The sequence below is a fragment of the Eleginops maclovinus genome, chromosome 10 (genome assembly GCF_036324505.1).
Source record: "Eleginops maclovinus isolate JMC-PN-2008 ecotype Puerto Natales chromosome 10, JC_Emac_rtc_rv5, whole genome shotgun sequence".
Taxonomy (NCBI): Eukaryota; Metazoa; Chordata; class Actinopteri; order Perciformes; family Eleginopidae; genus Eleginops; species Eleginops maclovinus.
Window position 1 is genome coordinate 14,115,528 of NC_086358.1, and position 21,157 is coordinate 14,136,684.

Here is a 21,157-nt window from a genome sequence, read left to right on the forward strand (position 1 = left end):
GCTGACTAAACTGACATTTTACACAGTAGGGTTATGACCTTATAAAAAGAGAAGCGATGGGCTGTATGTTACTGTTTTCAGTGCCATCCTTGTTGGTTTACCATTTCACATTCTTCTCTAAACTCAATATTACTCATACTGCCTTAAACGCTGCATAATTTAAACCATCACTTTACTCTAAAGCAGATCATAGCAGCTTCCCTTTGATATATTTATGGATATGTTTATTCACCTAATTAAATTAGCTGCAGTTGGACAGGATGATTATTAGTCGTTAATTGATTCACTTACTTCAGGAAGTAAAAATGGGTCTACTATGATAGTAATTTCCTGCTTTTTAATCTTAGACTAAATCATTGGCTGATTAAAGGATAAAAGATACCATCCGTTGCGAGCCTATTTATTTAACCCTTAATATTGATATGCATGTGCACCAACTTAACATTTCTCTTCTCCCCTCAGGTGTGTCAGAAGTCGGGGGAAATCTCACTACTGAAGCAGCAGCTGAAGGAGGTGCAGGTGGAGTTGGCCCAGCGTGTGGGGGAGATCGTCTCCCTGCGGGGTCAGCTCAGAGAGTCTCGTGGAGAGCTGACAAACAGCCAAGTCCTGCTCCAGGAGGCCCACGGCACAACCCGCACACGGACCCTGGAGCTGGAGGTGTGCGAGAATGAACTTCAGCGGCGCAAGAGCGAAGCAGAGCTGCTCCGAGAGAAGGTAGGACGCCTTGAGGGAGAGATGGCTCACCTCAGAGATGCTCTGGCCAATCAGGGGCCAGGAAACAGACAGTGTCATGTGTTCCAGGAAGCAGAGGAACACATGCTTGCATACGAGAGTGATGAGGCGAAGGCCAAGCGGCAGAGCAGCAGCGAGGCCCTGCAGAACATGAAGGTGCAGATGGACAGGATGAGGGCCGAGCTGGCCTATGAGCGGCAGCGGGCCGAGCAGCAAGCGGGGGGCTTCGAGGAGGAGCGCAGGGTATGGCAGGAGGAGAAGGACAAAGTTATCCGCTACCAGAAGCAGCTGCAGCAGAACTATGTGCAGATGTATCGCAGGAACCGAGAGCTGGAGCAGCACCTGCAGGAGCTCAGCCACGAACTGGAGAGCAGAGAGGAAGACGAGGGCAGCGGCAACGAGATCAACTTTGATGAGATCGCCGCAACGGAAATTTGAACCCTGTGTCTCTCCATCTTTGATTTGCACTACTGTCAGTTAAGTATTTACCCCTACATGTCACAGATCTGATCTTTTGTGCCGTTTGTTGACATGACAAATAAGCAAGATATCACAAAAACAATTCATTACAGTAAAATCAGCCGTATGCAAATTCTGCCTCATTGGTCTATTTTCCAAGGAGACCCACTGGAAAGCCAATGACCTCTATTAGTCAATTGTAGGCCACCTCAGTCCTCTGGATCTGCAATAAGTTCATATTTTTTGAAGTATGAGGTACTTACCTAAAGTAACCAATCTAAATCAGTTTAAGTCTGTGCTATTTTTAGAATATTTTCAGATACGATTTCCTTGTAATCAGACAGCTCTTTTAAATGGGGAACTAAAGCCATTATATCCATCTATCTCTATTTGCAAAAATATAATTATACCTGTTTTATGTGGCTTTGGTGAATCCAAACAAACCCATTTAAAACACCACAGTCCCACAAAAATAACTTAATAAGACATTGTTGGGGCTTTCTTTGCCTTTATTCAATAGTACAGCTGAAGATAGACATGAAAGGGAGAGAAAAAGAGGGGATGACATGCATTAGAGTCTGGTGGCTTTCAATAGATAAGACTTGTTGGAAAAGGGATGGTAAGGTAAAGCAGGTGAAATATTCCAAGTATAGTGTACACTTAAAATGATATTGATTTACTTTGGGTGGCTTAAATTAATTTTGCTGCCGGCACCTTTGAACTGCAGCCCCAGGATTAGCTTCTGTGCTGGTTCTCCGATCTGTTCCTCCAAACTTGGGGTGTGTTGATCATCATATACATTAGGTATACACTGACTTTGTAGGACCTCATACAACCCCGCTTCAAACTATCCCAATGATAATAACTAAATGTTTTGAGTAACTTCACCAGACCTCCTCCTGAGTTGGTTATGACTCCACCTTCCAGGCTGGCTTTCCCACCACACTCCCACTCAGTGTCAGCTCTGATCAGTGTGTTTAGCTGAGCCCACGCTTGTTTTCGATGGACAGTTGAAGTGAGACACCACACATTCAATGCGTCATGATCAGAGTGAGAGCATCACAGCGAGGTGCTGATGATGGTGAGTTCACTCTGCATGACTGACATGTACCAGTAGATGTAGCTAGATTAAATGGTAGGGACCAAAAACTAGAACTTTTCTGTCATATGGCACAAATGTTGTTTTTTATAATATAAAGTGCAGTTTGAGGGACACAAAGGTTCAGCCTCCTCCAGTTGTACTCTTATATCCTGAACACTTTACCCTAAATGGTGGAATGATATCATGAACATCTGTACAGTCTTATGTCATCGAACACAGTAACATCTGGATCAGATACGCCCTGAACACCTTCCATTTAGTACACGTCACACATCACAAATGAATAAACTAATCACTTTCCTGTAGTGTTGGAGAACCATAATATATGTTCAGTAATTATATCCTGCAATATTGATAAGTGTATATGTATGTCATGATATTGTAAAAGTTTAGGTAAATCAAATTTTATAGCAGGCTAGTTTGGCATGTCAAAGAGCAGGTATAATTAATAACAGCTGCATTCCCATCACAAGGAATACAAAATTATAAAGGAGTTAAAAGCATTGTAAAAGATAAAGAGACAAAATACTTAACTTCTAATATCTAAAATTGTTAAAATAATTGGGTGTGGGTGATTTTGACATTACTAAAGGGAAATGGTGCACTAAATGAAGGGTGTTTTGGTGTTAAACAACTTTGATATGTTTTTCCACCAAACTTTATGATCTGTTTCATATGTGTTTTACTCTCCAGAACCAAGAGACTTTTTTGTTCACAACTGCTGATTGAAAACTCATCCTCTGTAAAGAACCCGTAAAGTTTCACACCTGAGATTCCTCTCCATCTCAATAATAAAACATAGCCACTGTGAATAGACCAAAGCAATGTCGCACATTATATTTTGCTCCTCCAGGTGTGTGTCCTGTATATTGATGCTGTGTGGATGGTCCTTCTGGTTCTTCAGTATCATTTTATAATCCACAGTATTTGTATGAAAACATAAAATGTTTATTTTCATGCTGTACATTTCTTGAATAAACCTATGTTTTTAATTAAAAAAAGACATCATTTGAAAGCTGCGTGGTACATGGAGATTTCTTGAACAACTTGAAAGCCTTACAGAAGATGGAATTAATACAAAACAGTATATCATTCCTATGGTTTACATACCAATTCACATCTGGTTATTTATTCTACAGTTCTCCTCTTGTACACTTTGAGGCAATGTTTAAAGTTTGTAGTTTGGTGAGGCGTTCAATGTGTTTCTCATTAGCTGCTGCAGGCAACAGAAATGTCTCTGAGTGTCTCATGTCTGCCCTCTGCAGGTCGGAAGTTAGATTACGCTCAGTAAGACATATTCTCAGTTTACGGGGATTTTAAAAAGGCACTCTGGTTACAATGTGCAGTCTGGTATCCTGCACTTTTAATCAGATAACAACATTTCTGCACTGCAGTATTTTCTGATTGGATGTTAATACGACAAAATGTAAAAATGCATATTATTTACAAACATCTGCTCCTGGATTGTGATTAGAGGGAAATATTAAGGCATCAAGAGCACCCTTTTTTTTATGATTTAAAGCTTTATGGATGCAAATATAATTGACTGTAAATCTTATTTTTGCTTGCGTGTTTACCTTAAGTATTTTTATGACACAATTATTTTTCATATACTGAATCATTTCCTTATTTGTTTTGAAATCCAGTAATCTGCTCTATGCTCAGTTTGTATTTCAGTTTAAAACAGTTACCAGAGTCCATGTAATTAATGACTCAAACAAACTTTAACATGAATGGCAAAATAACATACCTGACATCTGTCTTCGGGCCAGAGTTCAAGTCTATGTCTTTAGTCCCCGAAATAAATTCACTGTCTGTCTCACTCTCCTTTCAAAATGTTTCTGGGGACTTTGACCACAAATACCATGGGGTCTTTGGCCTTGTTGCTGAAGGCTTTTCGGATGATGTCCACAGCATGATGATGGGTCACGCCTTGCAGGGAGACGCCGTCCACAGACACCAACTCAAATCCAGCCTGGGGACAGCAGAGGGGAAGTAGGAGTCACATACAGTGGAACATCATTTATATTGTTTATCATGGATAATTTAATTATGTCAGGAATATACTATTGGAAAGTTCTACAAACAGATGTGACATTGATAAAGTACACTGGTTTCCATAACACATTGGATGGTTTGATTGTATGAAGTATTGAGAGGGAGTTTCATTTAGCGTGTCACCTTGAGCACTTCACAGCTGGAGGCTGCTCCTCCAGGAAAGATCTTCTCGATCTTCACCACCGGCTGAACCTTGGACTCCATCCCACCAGATATACTGATGCCTGAAACACCAGAACAAGAGTGGAGCTCAGGGAAGTATTTAATGTGTGTATTCAGTGTTTAAGCATGTGCAGTAAAGAGGCATAGTGAAGCTGTGCAAAACCTTTTTACTCAATTTGTAAACAAAAAACTAAACCACACTAGGGTTATTGGTTTTTGGGTGGAGACGGTAATCTTAGGGAAACTATCTTGAAACTTGGACTTAGAAAAGTAAAAAAAGATTAGAATGTTAAAAGACTTCATATTATGAGAAATTGTACTATTTACAGAATAGCTTTAATCAGTCAAGCACATTTACCCAGGGACTGTTTGGTCTTGGAGATGCTGACAGTTTTGAGCTCGTACTCCTGTTCAGACTCGGATCCGTTGAGTCCGTTCTCAGAGGACGCCTGATGTTGGTTCATCTGTTCATCTCTCCCCGCCTGCTTATAAGGACTCGATCTGAATACCTGCGACAACAAGGGCCGACTCCTGCGTGTGGCACTCTGCAGCGTGAACACGCCTCCTTTACTCCTGTCTCCACTTTTCTCCTTTTTACCCGCCGAGTGTCCATTTCTGAACGGGGAGCGCCCCCTCTCTGAGGAAGCATCTGAGGCAGAATGCAGCGAGACCTCGTCGAAGTGGACGGAGCGAATGGTGCCGATGTCTGTGCGGAGCGGAGGGCGGGGATGTTCGCTGTGGGCCAGCAGCCAGTTGGGGAGCATGGCGCTGGAGAGGGGCGATCTGAGGTCTCCAGGCTCTGCATCGTATCCATCCACTGGGATGTCCAGCAGCGGGTTGAAGGACCTCCCGGAGGAAGGGGGCCTCTCCATGGCCCCTCTAGGCCCCTGCACACTAAGCTTTTCCAGCTCGTCCAGTAGGTGGCTCTCCTTCTCCACCTCCACAGCATTGTGGAGCTCAAAGCCTCCCCTGAAGTCTGAAGGGATACGCAGGTTATATACACACCTTTTTTGTGATCTGAGCAGAATTAGAATAGATATATCTACCTCAGGACACTATCGCTCTATTTCAAAGAATCAACCGCAGGACAAAACCCTTTTACATAAATACGTGAAATTAAATCAAATTCAATCTAAGTTTTTCTAAAACATTCAAATTAGGTTATAACTAACATAAGAATAAAGATGTATTTCGAGCTGAGATGAAGGGTACTGACCCGGGATGGGAGTAATGAGGCGCCGTTTTGGTACTCTACCAGATGTGGGAGAGCGAAGAAGAGGAGTTTTGACTACAATACAGAAAAAAAAGAAAACTAAATGTTACAAAAAGGAGCCTTAAAAGGACTGTTCAGATATTAGTTTAGTTTTTCTCGTGCTTCACACGCACTTGAACGATACTTGAGGATATCGTAGGCCTCGACTTCGATCGGGGTCACCAGGTTATTGAATGCACTCAGGTGGGGCGGAGGAAGCAGCATCCTGAGAACCAAGACCACAGGAAAGAATTAAAAATGTCCACTGATGTGTTCAAAGGATGTTTAATGAAGTCATCTGTGTCTCAGTGTGGAACATTGGGATGTTATAGGATTATCCTTATTCCCCTTTCTTTGTTTGTAATACTACCATTTCTCTGGTTAGATTTACACCAAGTTGAGGGCAGTAATCTTTATTTTGTTAATAGAGTTTAATCCACAAGTTTTGTTCCTTGTTCTGCTTACCGGACTTCTCTCAGCAGCAGCAGCTTCTCAGGTCTGTCCAGCACGGCCAACAGGTGGCGTATTAAGTTCTCCACTGACCGCTCCGCCACATACTGAGGGTAACAACAGTGCCTAGTTCATAACTACTCAGAACCAATGGAAAATCTGTGGTGTGACTGTTTCATGTCGAGCCCAAAGGTCAGCAAAATGTAAAAACATCATCATCCCAGTTTCCTTTCTTACCCTTCGGCACGTCTTCATCACAGCAGCCACCTCGTCCTCCGTCAGCAGCCTGCGTGCCATGTCCTCCACCACTCCTAGCATCTCTGAATTTGGCATTACACTGACCTGTCGCCCCCCTGCAAACAGTACAGAGAACAATCAGTCAAAAACAGTCATTCAGTTTTGTTTCGAGGACAAAAGAGTTAAAAACTACTTTTACCAGCTTTGTGTGTCGACGGCGACTTGGAGCGCCCCCTGCGCCCCCCCCTGAAGAGCAAGTTGACGAATGTCTTTGAGCGCTGCAGGGCGCTCTTCTGCTCTGGGTGCTTCTCTTTCTGCTTCTTCTCTTTCTTCTGCTTGATCTCTATGATTGGGTAATAGCAGTCAGTCATTTATGCGGCTTAATTATTCCATCGTGTTACCCAATCTCTCTATTTCTCACCTGCCACAGTGACCTGACTCTGAGAGCGGCTGATTGGTCGGCTGGGTCTGCTGAGAGCCATCAGCACGGCTGTTTTCGGGGACTCTGTGGTCCCACCGCCCTCCCCAGAACGGATCACCGTGTCTTTGAGCAGAGTGGTTTGTCCCAGGCTGCGAGTGGTTTCTGCAGCTGTCCTCTGAGGTGGGAGGTCCGTCTGCATGGCCGTCTCCGTTCGCTGTGTCTCAGACCTGGACAAAAAAGCTACCATGAAGTCCAGTGTAGTCTGCAGGTGAACACATGTTGTAGGGCAGCACCATATATCTGTTAATTGTTTCCATTTAAAGGTTCTTTTGAGATTTTCAAATGAAGCGCTAATTATCTTTTGTCATATGTATATGTATATATATATATATATATATACATATGACATGATATATATATATGACACAATAACTCATTTATCTTATGAAAATGACAAAAAGAATCAGTGCGTGCCTCTCTTTATGAGTAAACCTGTTTTTAAAATCTGGTTTGGAAAGGTTCAACGCCAACTGGTATCGATTGAATATATATCTGCAAAAGACACTATTTAAAAAAAAATGTGTAAGGTAAAAAGTTCTGTAAAAATAAAATGCTGTTTCAGTCTCGTATTTCTTATTGTCATTATTTGGAAGAATCTAACTGAAAATACCCTGACCTCTGGTCCTCTGTAGAGATGCAGACATCCACCATGTCTGAACAGAAAGGCATGCTGGGAGGGAACATGACCTGCGACAGGCCGCTCAGGGAGCTAACAGGCGTGCCAGAAGACAGAGAGGAGCCAGAGGAGTTGGATTCTGAACCCTGGGAGGAGGATTTCTGATTACCACTGGCCACTGAGAAAGAAAAGGAAAGGTCATCCAACTAAACGTATCTCAAAGCATCAACATGTCATGTGATCGTTACAGATCTTTCTAGATAATGGAAAACCAGATACATACACTTATTGAGCCACCTGTATTCTGCCACCATCTCTTTATAAGCCGGGTATCGCCCTGCTTCCTGTTAAGATATGGACACAGATATGCAAATGAGATACAGTAGAGAGCTTGAAACTTTTATGGGATCCCTATTTTTGATAAAGAGTAACTCTAGAAGCACACAGACAGTTTCATCAGCACACAAGAAAAACACATTTCCCTTTGTGATTTTCTAGTAATGTTTGAATGTTAGGATGCTTTCTAACTCTCCGGTTTCTAGAGGCAAAGCGAGAGATCCCGGAGCAAAACTTACAGATAACACGTCTCTAAGCTTTGATCAGCACCTGATCCCAGCTGCCTGGTGAATAATGCACACGGCCTGGCTATTTCTCACAGCGCGAAACCCAAGCTCCGACAAGTGAAGTGAGCGAGGAATATTACGACTGCATGCCAGCTGTCGGGCCGGCCACACACAACGCTGACGCGAAGCACAATGAGGCTCGTGGGGTTTGCATTTGCTAGAGAATTAAAGATGATAAAGGTAGGAAACGGGTCAGGAAGGTAAAAGTGTGTCGGGTCATCTGACCTGGGCAGTAATGAAAGAACCGACATGCTTTCTAATAACAAAGAGTCATTATGAAATGTGATACTTCAGCTTGTGATTAACACCGAAATCAACACCAAGCATTTAAGTGAGACAACTTCATTTCTTCAAATAATGTTATACAAGATGAAAGCTCCAATTTATTAATGCTCAAGAAGTTTATAAGCATTACATTTTCAGTTTTAAATTGTGATTATTTGTTCCCCCTAGAAAACTGTTTTTGTTCATGCTGAACCATAGATGTGCCCTATTTAAAATCTACATTCATTGAGGTAGTAATGTCATTTTTTATTAAAGATTGGTGCCAAATATGTACTGTATAGTCTTGCATTAACAACATCCTTATTTGTTCATAATAATCATCTTTAGGACTTTGAAGGCACCATGGTTTTTGCATGCTATCTGCTAATAATTCATATGTATTGCATGCCGCACAGGACATATAGGGTTTAAAAGTTCTCCATCACTCTCACCTTGATGGTCAGCATGACATGTGTGTGGCTCTTCAGCACCTCCACAGCGTTACTGTGGCTGATGTCCTGAAAGCTTATTCCATTGGCAGCCAGGATCTGGTCCCCCATCTTTATCCCATTCTGCTCAGCCAGACCTCCAGGATCCAGCCTGAAGCCACCAGACCGTAGGAGAGATCATTCATTACTAAATGTTTTCGCAAAGAAATAAACATAAAAGGCTTATAAGAGAATGTTTTCCATAGTGGATGTACCCACTTGGAGACGTAGATGCCCAGACCGAACTCCTTCCCCCCACGAATGTTGAAGCCCAGGCAGTAGTCGTCTGAGGTGGTGGAAAGGTGGACGATCCTTTGGAGGGCGCTCCCTGAGCTGGCGTCTGAAGGGGTGCATCCACTCTCCTCCACCACCATACGCCTGTGTATCAAGTCCACCCTGGAAGATGTTTCAGGGAGTCAGACTCTAGTATGTTTGTGATGAACTGAACAAAGACTAACAGGAATGGTTTGTCATTACCAGGTAGTCTTCTCCTTGGAGTAGCGGATGCCGGGGACTTTGCCAACGCGTCTCACCACCATCCTCAGCCTGTTGTTGCCGGTCAGGACTTTCACAGCACTGCTCATGGTGATGCTCTCCAGGCTGATACCATTCACCTCCACCAGTTTATCCCCTACCTGCAGGCCTGCCTCCTCTATAAACACACATACAGAAATGGGTCAGCCTTTTAGCACCTCCTGATTCCCATGTCTTGAAATGTATGTATTTTTTTATCCATTTTTTTGTTAGATCCCTGAAGTAAGATATCTTGTTAACATAAGCATACACGATAGTCACTTTTTTTCCCCCAAGACTTAAAACATGTCAAAAATACCCAATTGTGACTGTCTGAAAAACTGCAGTTGCTAACAGGTGTCTGAATGAGGCTTAATGTCCTCACGCTGAACATTAGCCGCCTTTAGCTTAACAGTAGTGACAGAACAGTGATGTAGTTCATTTATAACGACAGCTTTTTACTACTGGTGATTGATTTACTCTTCAACTATTATAAAAGTGGTGTTCATAGGTGGAGATTATCCTGATCCAAAAAACATGGAAGTATCATTAACATCTCTTTGCATCTGCTAACCTCGGGGTCAATCTACTACAAAACATCATCACTGCACTGTAGCTAGCCGTTAGTTTACCTGCTGTACTGTTGTCCTCCACCTTACTGACAAAGATGCTGAGACCATGTTCGGAGCCTCCTCGAACACTGAAGCCCAGCTTGCCGTCCACACTCTTATCCACTGTGATCGTATGGAGGTCCTCACAGTCATCTCCACCTACACAATAATATATCACATGGATGCTGTGATAATGATGGTCAGAAGTCTTCAGAAGAAATTCACCATATTAAAGTCCATCGTGAATGCCTGTGTCTGACTCCTCTCCTATTTGACAATTTGTAAGAGCAGTGGTTCTACTCTCTAACTACTCACATATAAGAAATGTCCAATAAAGCCTATTGTCTAATGCAAGTGTATATTACTTCTGTTAGAAAGTTTATTGAGAAAAAAAATAGGCTTCTAAAAAAGAAATTGGTAAATCCAAAAATGACAACGTATTTTCTCCCTAAAAAATGCTAGACATGAATTTCGATCCAAATCAGGGCAGTAAAGAAGAAGAATAAACATAATTATAGATTACAGGTCTCCATCAAGGGAACTCATTATTGAAAGTATGGATTAATTATACAACAACAACATTTCATTGTATTCTATGGCTTTTGAGTTAAATGCTTGAGAAATGTACAACCTTTTACATTTTCTTTTGAGAAGTTCAAATTCAGGTCAGTCTTATGCAGGTGTAAGAAAGGTAAAGGCATCCAAGTAAGTCTAAATTTTGCCACATTCAAGTCCAATTTGGATCTTAATTTCTAAAATAATGACAGACAGTTCTTTGACAGACTTCTAAAGTAGTGTTTATCCACAGTGGACAGCAGGATGTAATGTGCACTACACAAGCAGCCAGCTTAACTCCTCCTTACCATCCACAGGAGAGTTGATGAGGATGACCCGGCCCATTGGCGAGAGGATCGGATTCCACGTCGGCGCTGCTCCTTCTTTCGTAAGAGGTTGCGGGTAGCCGTGTGTGACCCTTGAGTCCCGGGGGTCTTCTCCCTGCGGGATGGGTCCGACGAGTGAGCCATGGAGGTTGGCAGGGTCCCCTTTCACACACGCTCCACCAAAGGGGACTCAGCTCCGGGTGGAGGAGCCTACAGCAGCAGCATACAGCAGAAGGAAAGGGGATCCTCAGGCAAATTGTCCGCTGTGTTTCCATCATACTCAGACTATATTATGTTCTTTTTCAGTAGTTTGCCAGTAGAGTGACCTGGCCGTTAATCCAACTCACCGACATAGGTTGCTGTGTGACATGACAGCTGACTCTTTGTATTCCTGGAGTCACATTTTGGTCCATTCCTGCCCATCGTGCATCTCTCTCACCTGTCTGTCCCACAGAAAAATACATGAAGTACAGCAAAGCATCATTAACACATTATGTATCTGGACTTTGTAACTCAAATTAAACCAAGGTCATTGTGACAAAGGCCAACACGTATACTGTATTTGTCTCTGCAGGTGAGGTTAAACAGGATTTAGTAGGTTTCTTTAGCTCAGACTTGACCCACTTAAGAGTCAAGATGTCACATGGTGTTGATACCATGGTTACATGTCACTAAACTGAACCCGTGCTGACAGACAGTGTGTGTCCTCATGTCGTTTCCTTGGGGTTTCCCCCAGCAGTCTTGTGCTTCAGCACCCCGGACAGCGAAGTTAAAGAAAACAATCACAAAGGCGACCTCTTTAAACGTTTAATTATCGAAACCAAGATACATTCGTTTACTTATTTTTTACTACGCAACTTTTGCATTTCCCACTTTGGGGAACAAATGCAGCCTTATTTAGAAGAAATTACACAACAAAAATAAAATACTTACCGAACATTTTACTTTTCGAGCCGAAAACACAGCAGAGAGCAAGCCAGCTCTTCCTTTTCTTAAAATACTACCATACTCAAATGGGCAGTACATAGACGGTGTCAACAAAAACTGTTCCGTGTATCCCTCACGTTTATTCTGTAAATAACCGCACTAAGTCAGCTTGCTAGCCTACCTGAATCCATGTTGTGCAAAATGACCTAACGCACTTGGCTGGGACATTTCTCTGAGTGGTAAATAAGCTCCGCCCAACGGCCATGACAATTGGTTGCAGTTAATTAACTAAGAGTATTTGATTGGATGACTTATATGCCAATCAACTGACAGCGTGTCAGGACTAGGAGGGAGAAAACGGTTATTTTCTACTCAAGTAAGACACTGATGTAATGTGTACAGTTTTGTTAAATAATGTTCATATACATTGCTAATTATATCCTATAATACTTTAAAAATGTATTGTTTGGATACACAAAAGAAGGCAGGGCATCTTTGTTTGCAGTTCTAGATAATTTTCTTAATATGTTTGGGAAAAAATTCAAGCACAAATCTAATTATTCAAGAAAACAGCAGAATGCACAAACATGAAAGCTTTTAAACATCCTTAAATTTGAAGACTTTTTAAAGGCAGCTTAGAGATTGGAAACCAGACTGATTATACATGCTGATTTTGGCTCTGAAAACACTCCCATCCTCTGCCAGGTGGGACCTCTGGACCTTAGATGACTCTTCTCTGGGAGTCAAACATCTGAACAACTTTTTCAAAGAAGCAGTTAAAAGAAAAACAAACTGTGGAACACAAAGCCATGTTTTATTGGTCAAAGGGTTTCTTGGCTCCCAAGATAACAAAACAGTACCAGTAGAACAGGAAACTGAGTGTTGACATCAGGTCTGCTCCCTCTCTTGAGTTTAAAGACAGACCATCATTAACACACGCAGAGCCTCTTACTTCATACTACAAAACGTATCCAGGTTTTCCAGGAGACAAGTGCACCAACACACCTTGACAATATCCTTTTTTTCCACACACTTTAAACATTAAAAAATGTTCAGCATTTATATTTGTATTCTTATAGCTTGGAGTCATTATGGTTTTAGACTTGTTATATATATTTTTTCTTATCCTGCATTGGTAATCCAGATCTTATTTGCTCTCTAAAGGCATAAGTTCTTGTGCTATTCTTCTGGCAGCTCGGATGACATCTTCAGCATTGACTTTATCTCCAAATTCAATCTCTCTGTGCTCCAGAAGTATTCCCTGTGGGAGAAATGGGACAAAAAGCTTCATTGTACAGTTCCAAGTGTGCTTGTTTGACTTGGCTTTCCCACGTAAAGCAGAAGAGCTTGAGTGTGTGGTTTGGTGTGGTGTGGTGTGATGTGTTCGAACAAAACTTGACTGAAGGAAAATGTACCTGCTGTCCTCGTCCAATAACAAAGACTCCACCAAGGACAAAGCCTTCTCCCAAAACGTTTCCCATGAAACCCCTCTTGAAGGCCCGTAGGCCATTCATCCACACCCCAACACGCAGGAAAGCCAGGAGACCCATCTTCCGCTCACGGGGTCCATAAAAACGCCTCTGCAAATGAAACAGACAAACCAGAAGACTATATTCATTCATGCAGACCTAAACTGATTCTTCACAGATTCAGAATGACTCTTCATAACTGACCACACAATGTACCAATTCATTACAGAAAGAGAATTCCACCTTTTCATCCAATAAGACCTCCCCGTTGAAGAACGGTCGGAAGTTCTGGACCTCGGTGCCAACGTCTTCCTTCACCACAGCGTACAGAGGGACCCCGAGCTCATCCAGCTGGGGCTTCAGAGAGGACAGCTCTGCAGCCTCCTGCAGCCAGTAAGGATACAAAACAGTCGATGAACAAAATCAGACTGTACTAGTAAATAAACAGCCTACACAAGTTCAAGGCTTTGTGGTTACTGTTATTTCTTTTTAAAAAGGTGTCAATTTCCATGTATTGTCTATGTTATTTATTTTAAGGTGCATACATTATGATGCACTAAGGTATAATTTACATTTTACAAAATGTAAATTGATTAAAACTGTTGTAATTTACAAAGTAAGAATATACAAAGTTACTACAGATATCAATTGTCCAGATTGATTTTGGGTAAATGATGCAAACAATACTTAAAAATTGCTGTCTATCATCTAAATATTTTACTCAAGACAATACAAGAGCTTCAATACAGAAGGCAGATATTGTGGAACAAAATTACTTTGCAAGTACAACAACAACAAAAAAATCCCTTTCATAAAGCCAGTTACTTTCATAAAGGCATTGGGTCATTGAAGGAATACATTGAAAACACTGCCATGACATTACCTCTCTGCACAAAAATCATCCGGGTCTCCTCACTGCCATAATGACAGCTCCTGACCTCTCCCACAGAGACCTAGCTTTCAGGACTCTGATGTCTGTGTGAGGAAACAAGGCAAAGGGTTAAAAAGTTGAGCAACAGAAGTTAACAATAGCTCCTTTCAACACTCACACATCCCTTTGACCATTAATGAAATAACAAATCTCTCATTCTTTGGTGGATAAGTTGTGACTCACCTCCTTTTAGGGTTTTCAGTTCAGTCTCTTCCAAATGTTTGAGGGTGGCTCTCAGCGGAGTTGTCAGAAACATGTCAGTGAAAAAATTCATAACTCCGGATACGAGGCTACCGATGGCAGCCAAGGCCGGGGCTATGATTGCGAACGCCATTTCTCTTCTCTGTCCGTTTTCTTCAATGCATCCTGGCTTTGACAACTTCTGTTCGGCTGCACCGGTGACGACCCGCATTTAAATTCCAGCCAAATTTGATCCTCCCAAACCCCGCCCCTTTTGGACCCAGATACTGATGTGAATGCGTGATTAACTGCAGCTGTGTTTGAGGAGCGGCGCTGAAAAATAAATACTCATTAGTCGTTTTTATACTCACCAGCATGGGTCCGTCCTCCTTCAGGTCATAGTTCACTGAAGGAAATCTGCACCGTCATCCGGGCAAAATGTCACGCATGTCAGAAGTGGTGGAAAGTAAGTCAATCTACTCAAAATCTGCACTAAAGGGACATATTAAAGGAGTTGAATTTGAGTATTTCCAATTCATGCTACTTAATACGTCGCTCCAATACCTTTTGGATGCAAATATTGTACTCCACTTACAGCTTTAGTTTCTTTGCATTTGCCCTTCTGATTCAATTTGTAAATCCCAAATATAAATTAACTTGCATGTTATTATACTATTTATAGATGTAGCTCCTTAGCAGTGTATAAAGTAGTTAGTGCATACTAACTTAGGTATATTAAGTATGTTCTGGTGTTAATATAACTATTCTGAGTAACAATTTAAATTCAGGAATTGTATTTTTACACAGTTGGATTTTTAAAATTAAAGTAGTATATAGTCTACCTCATCATTGCATGTCAACAATATATTGCAAGATTGTACAATTTAAAAAAGGTACACATTTATTCCATTACATCCCGCTGAAGTATATTTATAGATGGACTTTATTCATCTGGCAGGAAGTCACAGTCACCATCAGCACTCCAATTCACCTCTTGCCTGCTCAGCTGGAGTTCATGGAACAACTTAATATTTAAAGCCAAAATATATTAGAATAAACAAAACAAAATGAATACAAATATTGGGGATAAATGTTTATTTTTTTAAAGTGTTATATTTGCACAATAAACTAAAACCAATTTAAACTGGACTGTAGAACACCGCCTTGCTCACACATGATCTGCGTCTTGTTAGTCTTCCTGAAAAGCACCACAACACTTTGTTAAAACTTTCACCAACTTTAGGTGTTTAGTTATTAGTGGGTTATTTTCACATTTTGAAGGAATCGTTTTCACTTGCTGGCCATTTTTACCTTCTCCTTGAAGTCCTCTGTGTCAGGAGGAGAGTCTTCTGTCTCCTCTTTTGGTCTCTCACTTAGCTCTGTCATCTCTACTGTTTCGTCCCCGTCAGCTGGAGCCAAGCTATCAGTGGTCTCACTTGTGAGTTGTCCGTCTGCCTCCTGAGATGAGGTGGTCAGAACAGGGCTGGTTAGGCATTAAACCAATGGGTCTTTGAAATTCTATATTGATTAAATTGCAGTCTGGCTTTCAGCTAGGTTTTGTTTCTCAAACTCAAACACTGGGCGGTGGTGGCTTGGCCTGGGAATTGGAAGGTCAACAGTTCAAGTCACGAAAGACCAAGTGCTAATTAGTCACCTTTTCGTGTTCCTGAAGAGGGGGAGAACCAGATTTCTGTGTCTCCTGTTCAGTTTCTTCAGTAGAAAATGGCTCTTCTGGTTTGAGGCCTTCACTCTGCGGTGCTAACTCCAACTTACCAGTTTCATTTTCATCAGCCTGCTGGTGAAATGGTGTAATGTAGAGCAATTAGTAGATTTGTGGATCTGCCTTCTCTCAGCCTGAGTCGTGCCTTTTCTTCACCTGAACAACTTCTCTCCTCGGCTCATTTCTGACATCTGGCCTGAAATGTTTTCATCTGACTTTGCCTCATATCTTCTTAACCTTGCTCATCTGTCCATATCTTTCCTCACTCTTTCTCCTGCATCTCTTGCATCCTGTAGTCTGTAAACATGGCACCCTACATGTCTGTCATGCCCATAACATCTATTTCTTCACCTTCTCTATGTCTCGCGGAGAACGACGGATTTGTTCGTCTTGTTGCTCTTCTGTTTTGTCAGTTTTCATGTCATCAGTGTCTCGGCTGGGAGTCGAGTGTAAAACTTCAGTCAGCTCGGATTCAGTTGTTCCAGCTCCATCAACCACCTGCAGAGCCGATGTCAGACAGAATAACAAGTAATTTTAAGCGTCACAGTGAAACAAAGGCAGATGTTTTGATATGCTCTCAAATGGTTTCAAAATAACCCATACTGTAGCTACTGTTTTAACTGAGTTTTTTCACATCATGGTACTGAAATAGTAAAGATTTAATTTGGTCATATCACCTCCTCCTCATCTTCTTTCCCTTCTCTCTGATCCGTGTTTATGGTTTCCTCTTCTACTTGATTTTCACTTGGCCCCACCTCTGGTTTCTCTTCTTCTTGATCGCTCCTCGGCGCCACTTCACTTTTTTCAACAATGATATCTGTAGACTCCTCTTTGACCTCAGAAAGGGAAGAACTACTGGCCTTCAAAAGTTTCCTCTCAGGGGACTCTCGACTGGTTTCATTATCTGTAACCTTCACCCGGCACATTCAGAATTTGAAATCATTGGGTGGCTTTTTCCACAACACATAACGATTATCATGCATTTTGTAGAATTTAAAAACGCCAATGAAAACACCTCAGGAATGCACATAGATCAAAATCAATACAAATAAGCGATTGCAAAAATCCGAGAGGCACCACCACCACCAAAAAGTAATATTTTTTTCTTTGTATCACCTCCGATTCAATCACATTTTCCTGAGCTTCAGTTGGGTGCTCGTCTGTGTCCTGCTGTTTCTCTGGACAAGGGGTGTTTGTTTTCTCTTGTGCCACAGGTTTGTTGTCCTCAGCAGCTCCTGTTGTGGGTGAATCCTCCTTCTCAGAGATCTGTTGATGTGGTGATGTGATTTGCTCTTGAAGGATTATGCTCAAAATGGCATGTACAGTAAAAAAATGCACTTCAATTGGATCATAAATGGAGTACATCAAAGTGATGCCTTTTCTCTCTTGTCCCTTTGCCTGATGTCTCTCCTAGCTCTCGGGCTTAAACTAAAATGACCTTCTCCTACAGGGGAAGTACTCACCTTCCAAAGGCTTATCATACCAAACTCTTTCTGAAAATGACTTAACAAAACAAAAGTAACTTCACTTCTTCCAGCAGATCAATAAACTTGAATCAAAATGAGTTTTTTTGGTGAGCAAAGGTAAATACAGGTTCAGTCATAATAACTATTTGTATTCAGAGCCTAGGTCAAAACAGGGCTTTATTCACACACATACTTTGTTAGACTCCTCGGCAGCCTCGCTGATTTTTCGCTCCTCCTCCCTCAGCTTCTCCTGGTGCAGCGCTTCTTCTCTTGCTTTTGCTCGCTCCTGCTCCAGCAATGCCAAATTGGCCTTTTTCTACAAATAATAACAACAAAGTGTCAGAAAAAGTACACTACAGTACATTGTTTGCACTTTTGATACATGTGTTATAGTGCCCTTTTCAGGTTTGTATAGGGTTTGACCGTATGACCTTTTATTTCTTGACCTGACGCAGCTGCCATGAGGGACTCTGTTAGTTTTCTGAATCAAAGTTAAAGGTGACTTGGTGTTTGTTGTCACAGCCCCTATAGGCTTCATAGCACTCAGCTTAAGAAGCTTAGACTGTCTAAGTCGGTGTTATCCTTTGCTGCATTACTCTGTAGTGGCAGTAGAAGTATGAGCTTATAGAACAAGAAGTATCTTATTAAAAGTAAAAGTAGTAATGCTAAATCGAAAGTCCATTACATTAAAGGGTCTCTCATTCAAACTTAGCTTATGTGTATTATAAACAAAATAAGGGACTGCATTTTATTTTGTGAGATGCTGGCAGAGGTGGAGTTCAATTTAACCATTTTATTTAGGAAGCTTAATTTGCTGTGTAAATTAATTGAGCACCATGTGATATTATGTTATTGTTTGTATTCATCTTCTCTGGGTATTTTATTCCAAAATTGTTATTTTCTATTTTAACTGTTTGATGTGATTTCCCTCATTGCAGTACTGAAATGTTATGTTAAAAGTATAAGATATCAGAAAATAAACTACTCAATAATGCAAATAAGACAATTCAAATAATACAAAATAAGTTGGAATAAAATACACAATATTTTGTTTTCCTTCTGTGATTCTTCTGTGTGTTTTATATTGTTAATTATATATAAAAATATATATATTTGAATACCTGTTTCTACATTGTGCAGATTTTCATTTTGCAATCCTTTTATTTAGAATAAACCTTAAGCACAGACTTGAGAATGTAGTTAGTCATACAAAAATATACCATAAGCCTAAACACTATTCTATACCAATTTGTGCACCTTAGGTTGTGTAATGTCCCCTCTAGTGGCAGATAATGGAATGGCAGCTCACCGCAGTCTCATACTCTGCATTAGAGTTGAACTTGTAGAGCCAGTGGGCCAGATACTGGATGGGGTTAGCCGGCCGCTGCTCGGCCACTTCAGCAAGTCCCTCCGCCAGACACTTCCCCAGGTGTCTCTTTATGTACTCAGAGTCCATGTTTCTATCTGCGTGAAACACAACGTAAAGTGAGGCGACACCGACCTACCTCGTCAGCGTCAGATAACAGGGACACAAACTAGAAAAATGTAAGATTTACTTGCTCTTTTTCTTCGTAATATTCAGCAGTACAGTTGGTAATTTAATTTAAGTGTGTATTTTTTTTATATCAAAGGCTTATTGTAATAACTCATTTCAATAATTTACCAGCGAAACCAATAACCACATCGCCAAAACAAACCTTTTACACGGAGCGTCCGGATGTAGCTGTTGTGTCTCCATGGTAACGGTGTCACACAAGTAATGCTCCCCTCAATCGTTTTAAGTTTCTATTAACGTTAATATTAAGCAGGAAGACACCCAAAATACAGTTGCTGTGGTCAAAAACGCAACTTCATTACAAAATTACACTTATTTTTTCAGCTTTGTGTTTTAGAACTATTCTGCCAATATAAGTATGCTACAAAAAGTCTCCCTTCCTGAAGCCCAACTCAAGTTTCCATAGTCACCCAGCAAAAAGAAATCAAGATAAATGGGGACATTTTACAGAAAGTTGACATCCCTTAAGTCCGTTTAGACCAGACAGTTAAAAAAAAATGAGCCGTATTCTTTAACCCAGTCGACAGACGTAAGAAATACATTTAACCAAACAAAAATGACTTAAATGGTATTTAGCAAAAGTAGTCCCAAACAAAGTGAGGAGACAAGAAAGTTTCGATACAATAAGTCCATTAATCTTTATTTAATATAAAGCAGACCTGAAGTCATTGTGTGGAGCTAGTGTTAAATTCTATACATTCTAAATACTTTTAAATAGATCTTATTGAATGGTCTCAACTTTGATCCATAATGTCACTTATTAAAAAGGAAATGTTGTGTCTTTATTGTCAAAGTAAAAATATTTTCCAAATAATGTGACCAATTTGTGGTATGAACACACTGCACAATTATTCTACATGTTAAGATCCAACTCAAGCCACACACAAATCCAACAAATCATTGACAAAGCCTAGGCCAGATTTCATCAATATTTAATGTAATTTTATTTGCACCTTGCCCTAAAAACTAGGACAGTTTTCTCACACGAGAGAGGAGAGGGTGGGAACATTTGCAGCAGTCTCAATTTCCATGAATCAGATAACACCCAGTTAACATATGTAATCACAGATATCATTTTCCTTGTATAATCATACTGCACACCTTTCAGCCAAATATAGCCTGCGTGTTGACAGGAAGACTCACTGGTTGCAGTCTTGGCACACAGGATATTTGATCAAATTTAATATGAAATCTGCTATTTTTTCCCTTTGACAGCTTAACCCAAACATCATTGTTCCTCTCATTTGCAGCATCAGATATTGGTTCTTGAACAGTTTTTTGGCACAATAATTGCTCCTGAATATGGAAGAGAACTTTTCATCTCCACTTTCATTAGCCATACAAGGGTGTATGAAGTATTGACATTTTGATATTTTGTTGACACATTTTTAAGATGACTTTTTTCTCTAGCAAGCAGAGATCGAGAGCTTTATAGGTTTAAGGTCAATCTATTGAATAAAAGCAATATGGTACCAATGAAGTCATTATCCTGGCCTTATCCTGGTTAGAAAGAATTAAAAACACATGCACTTTTAATCATTTTAAAATGCCCTGACAGAAAGAGTCACTTCTGATGTGATTTTCATCCCCAAAATTATCCTTCCTTAATTTATATTTTCATTGTATTCTGGCTTCTTGGATGTACAGTTTCTTTGTGTTCATTCTTTAGAAGTTGCCATCCATCAACTTTTTTTCTGAGATAAATAACACAATTAAAATAAAGCACTAAATGCATTAATCCTCAGATATCAAACCAGCTAAACCAGATCACGATTTCTGTTGATTATTTGTTTTGCACATTGTCAAAAGTCTGTGTTTTTTCAATCGCACACATTCCAAAATACAACAAACATGAACTGAAACACAGACATCTAAATACTTGACTTGTCGTTATGTGCATGTTTACACCTTTAACAAGGAATGTCACGAAATTATAAACAATATATTATTAAACACATAATGAGGTTATAAATTACTCTT

The 21,157-nt window shown here is 40.7% G+C and overlaps 3 protein-coding genes and 1 pseudogene across 7 annotated transcripts in view; 1 reads left to right on the forward strand and 3 right to left on the reverse strand.

Annotated features, from left to right (window-relative positions):
• The window catches only part of LOC134870790 (leucine zipper putative tumor suppressor 2 homolog), a 28,265-nt gene extending 24,957 nt beyond the window's left edge, over positions 1-3,308 (forward strand). For both annotated transcript variants that reach the window (XM_063893198.1, XM_063893200.1), the window contains one exon: positions 463-3,308. In XM_063893198.1, the coding sequence (XP_063749268.1) occupies positions 463-1,170 (708 nt within the window). In that variant the 3' untranslated portion in view covers positions 1,171-3,308. The remainder of the gene's footprint in view (positions 1-462) is intronic.
• Positions 1,882-12,037, reverse strand: LOC134870789 (PDZ domain-containing protein 7-like). Its single transcript, XM_063893197.1, is given in 19 exon segments — positions 1,882-4,268; positions 4,475-4,575; positions 4,872-5,489; positions 5,730-5,801; positions 5,900-5,991; positions 6,231-6,322; positions 6,453-6,568; positions 6,652-6,795; positions 6,874-7,100; positions 7,550-7,727; positions 7,833-7,893; positions 8,889-9,036; positions 9,144-9,320; positions 9,402-9,576; positions 10,070-10,207; positions 10,912-10,956; positions 10,959-11,139; positions 11,277-11,372; positions 11,863-12,037. Coding segments are annotated over 17 exon segments (2,655 nt in total). The 5' UTR covers positions 11,074-11,139; positions 11,277-11,372; positions 11,863-12,037; the 3' UTR covers positions 1,882-4,112.
• A 609-nt stretch (positions 12,038-12,646) lies between these two features.
• LOC134870791 (peroxiredoxin-like 2A) lies at positions 12,647-14,771 on the reverse strand (annotated as a pseudogene).
• A 745-nt stretch (positions 14,772-15,516) lies between these two features.
• On the reverse strand, positions 15,517-19,364 carry dydc2 (DPY30 domain containing 2). 4 transcript variants are annotated; one of them, XM_063893670.1, is made up of 9 exons: positions 19,320-19,364; positions 18,932-19,086; positions 17,816-17,938; positions 17,273-17,422; positions 16,834-17,067; positions 16,508-16,654; positions 16,091-16,228; positions 15,748-15,894; positions 15,517-15,634 (listed from the first exon to the last, which is right to left on the reverse strand). In XM_063893670.1, exons 2-9 carry the CDS (start codon positions 19,076-19,078, stop codon positions 15,626-15,628), a joined length of 1,095 nt encoding a protein of 364 aa, XP_063749740.1. In that variant the 5' UTR covers positions 19,079-19,086; positions 19,320-19,364; the 3' UTR covers positions 15,517-15,625. The 4 variants fall into 4 exon arrangements, with proteins under 4 accessions (XP_063749740.1, XP_063749737.1, XP_063749738.1 ...); XM_063893667.1 differs by having other exon boundaries at positions 16,091-16,231; XM_063893668.1 differs by lacking the exon at positions 19,320-19,364 and adding an exon at positions 19,179-19,313 and having other exon boundaries at positions 16,091-16,231.
• Between the last annotated feature and the right edge of the window lie 1,793 nt (positions 19,365-21,157).

What these genes read in the sequence shown, in the direction of transcription:
- dydc2 (XM_063893667.1), bottom strand. Translation starts at nt 19,078, where the DNA reads ATGGACTCTGAGTACATAAAGAGACACCTGGGGAAGTGTCTGGCGGAG. An exon ending in AAAATGTGATTGAATCGGAG is followed by an intron (nt 17,068 to 17,272) that starts GTGATACAAAGA and finishes TGCCGGGTGAAG; the next exon opens with GTTACAGATAATGAAACCAG. An exon ending in CTCCGCGAGACATAGAGAAG is followed by an intron (nt 16,232 to 16,507) that starts GTGAAGAAATAG and finishes CCATTTCACCAG; the next exon opens with CAGGCTGATGAAAATGAAAC.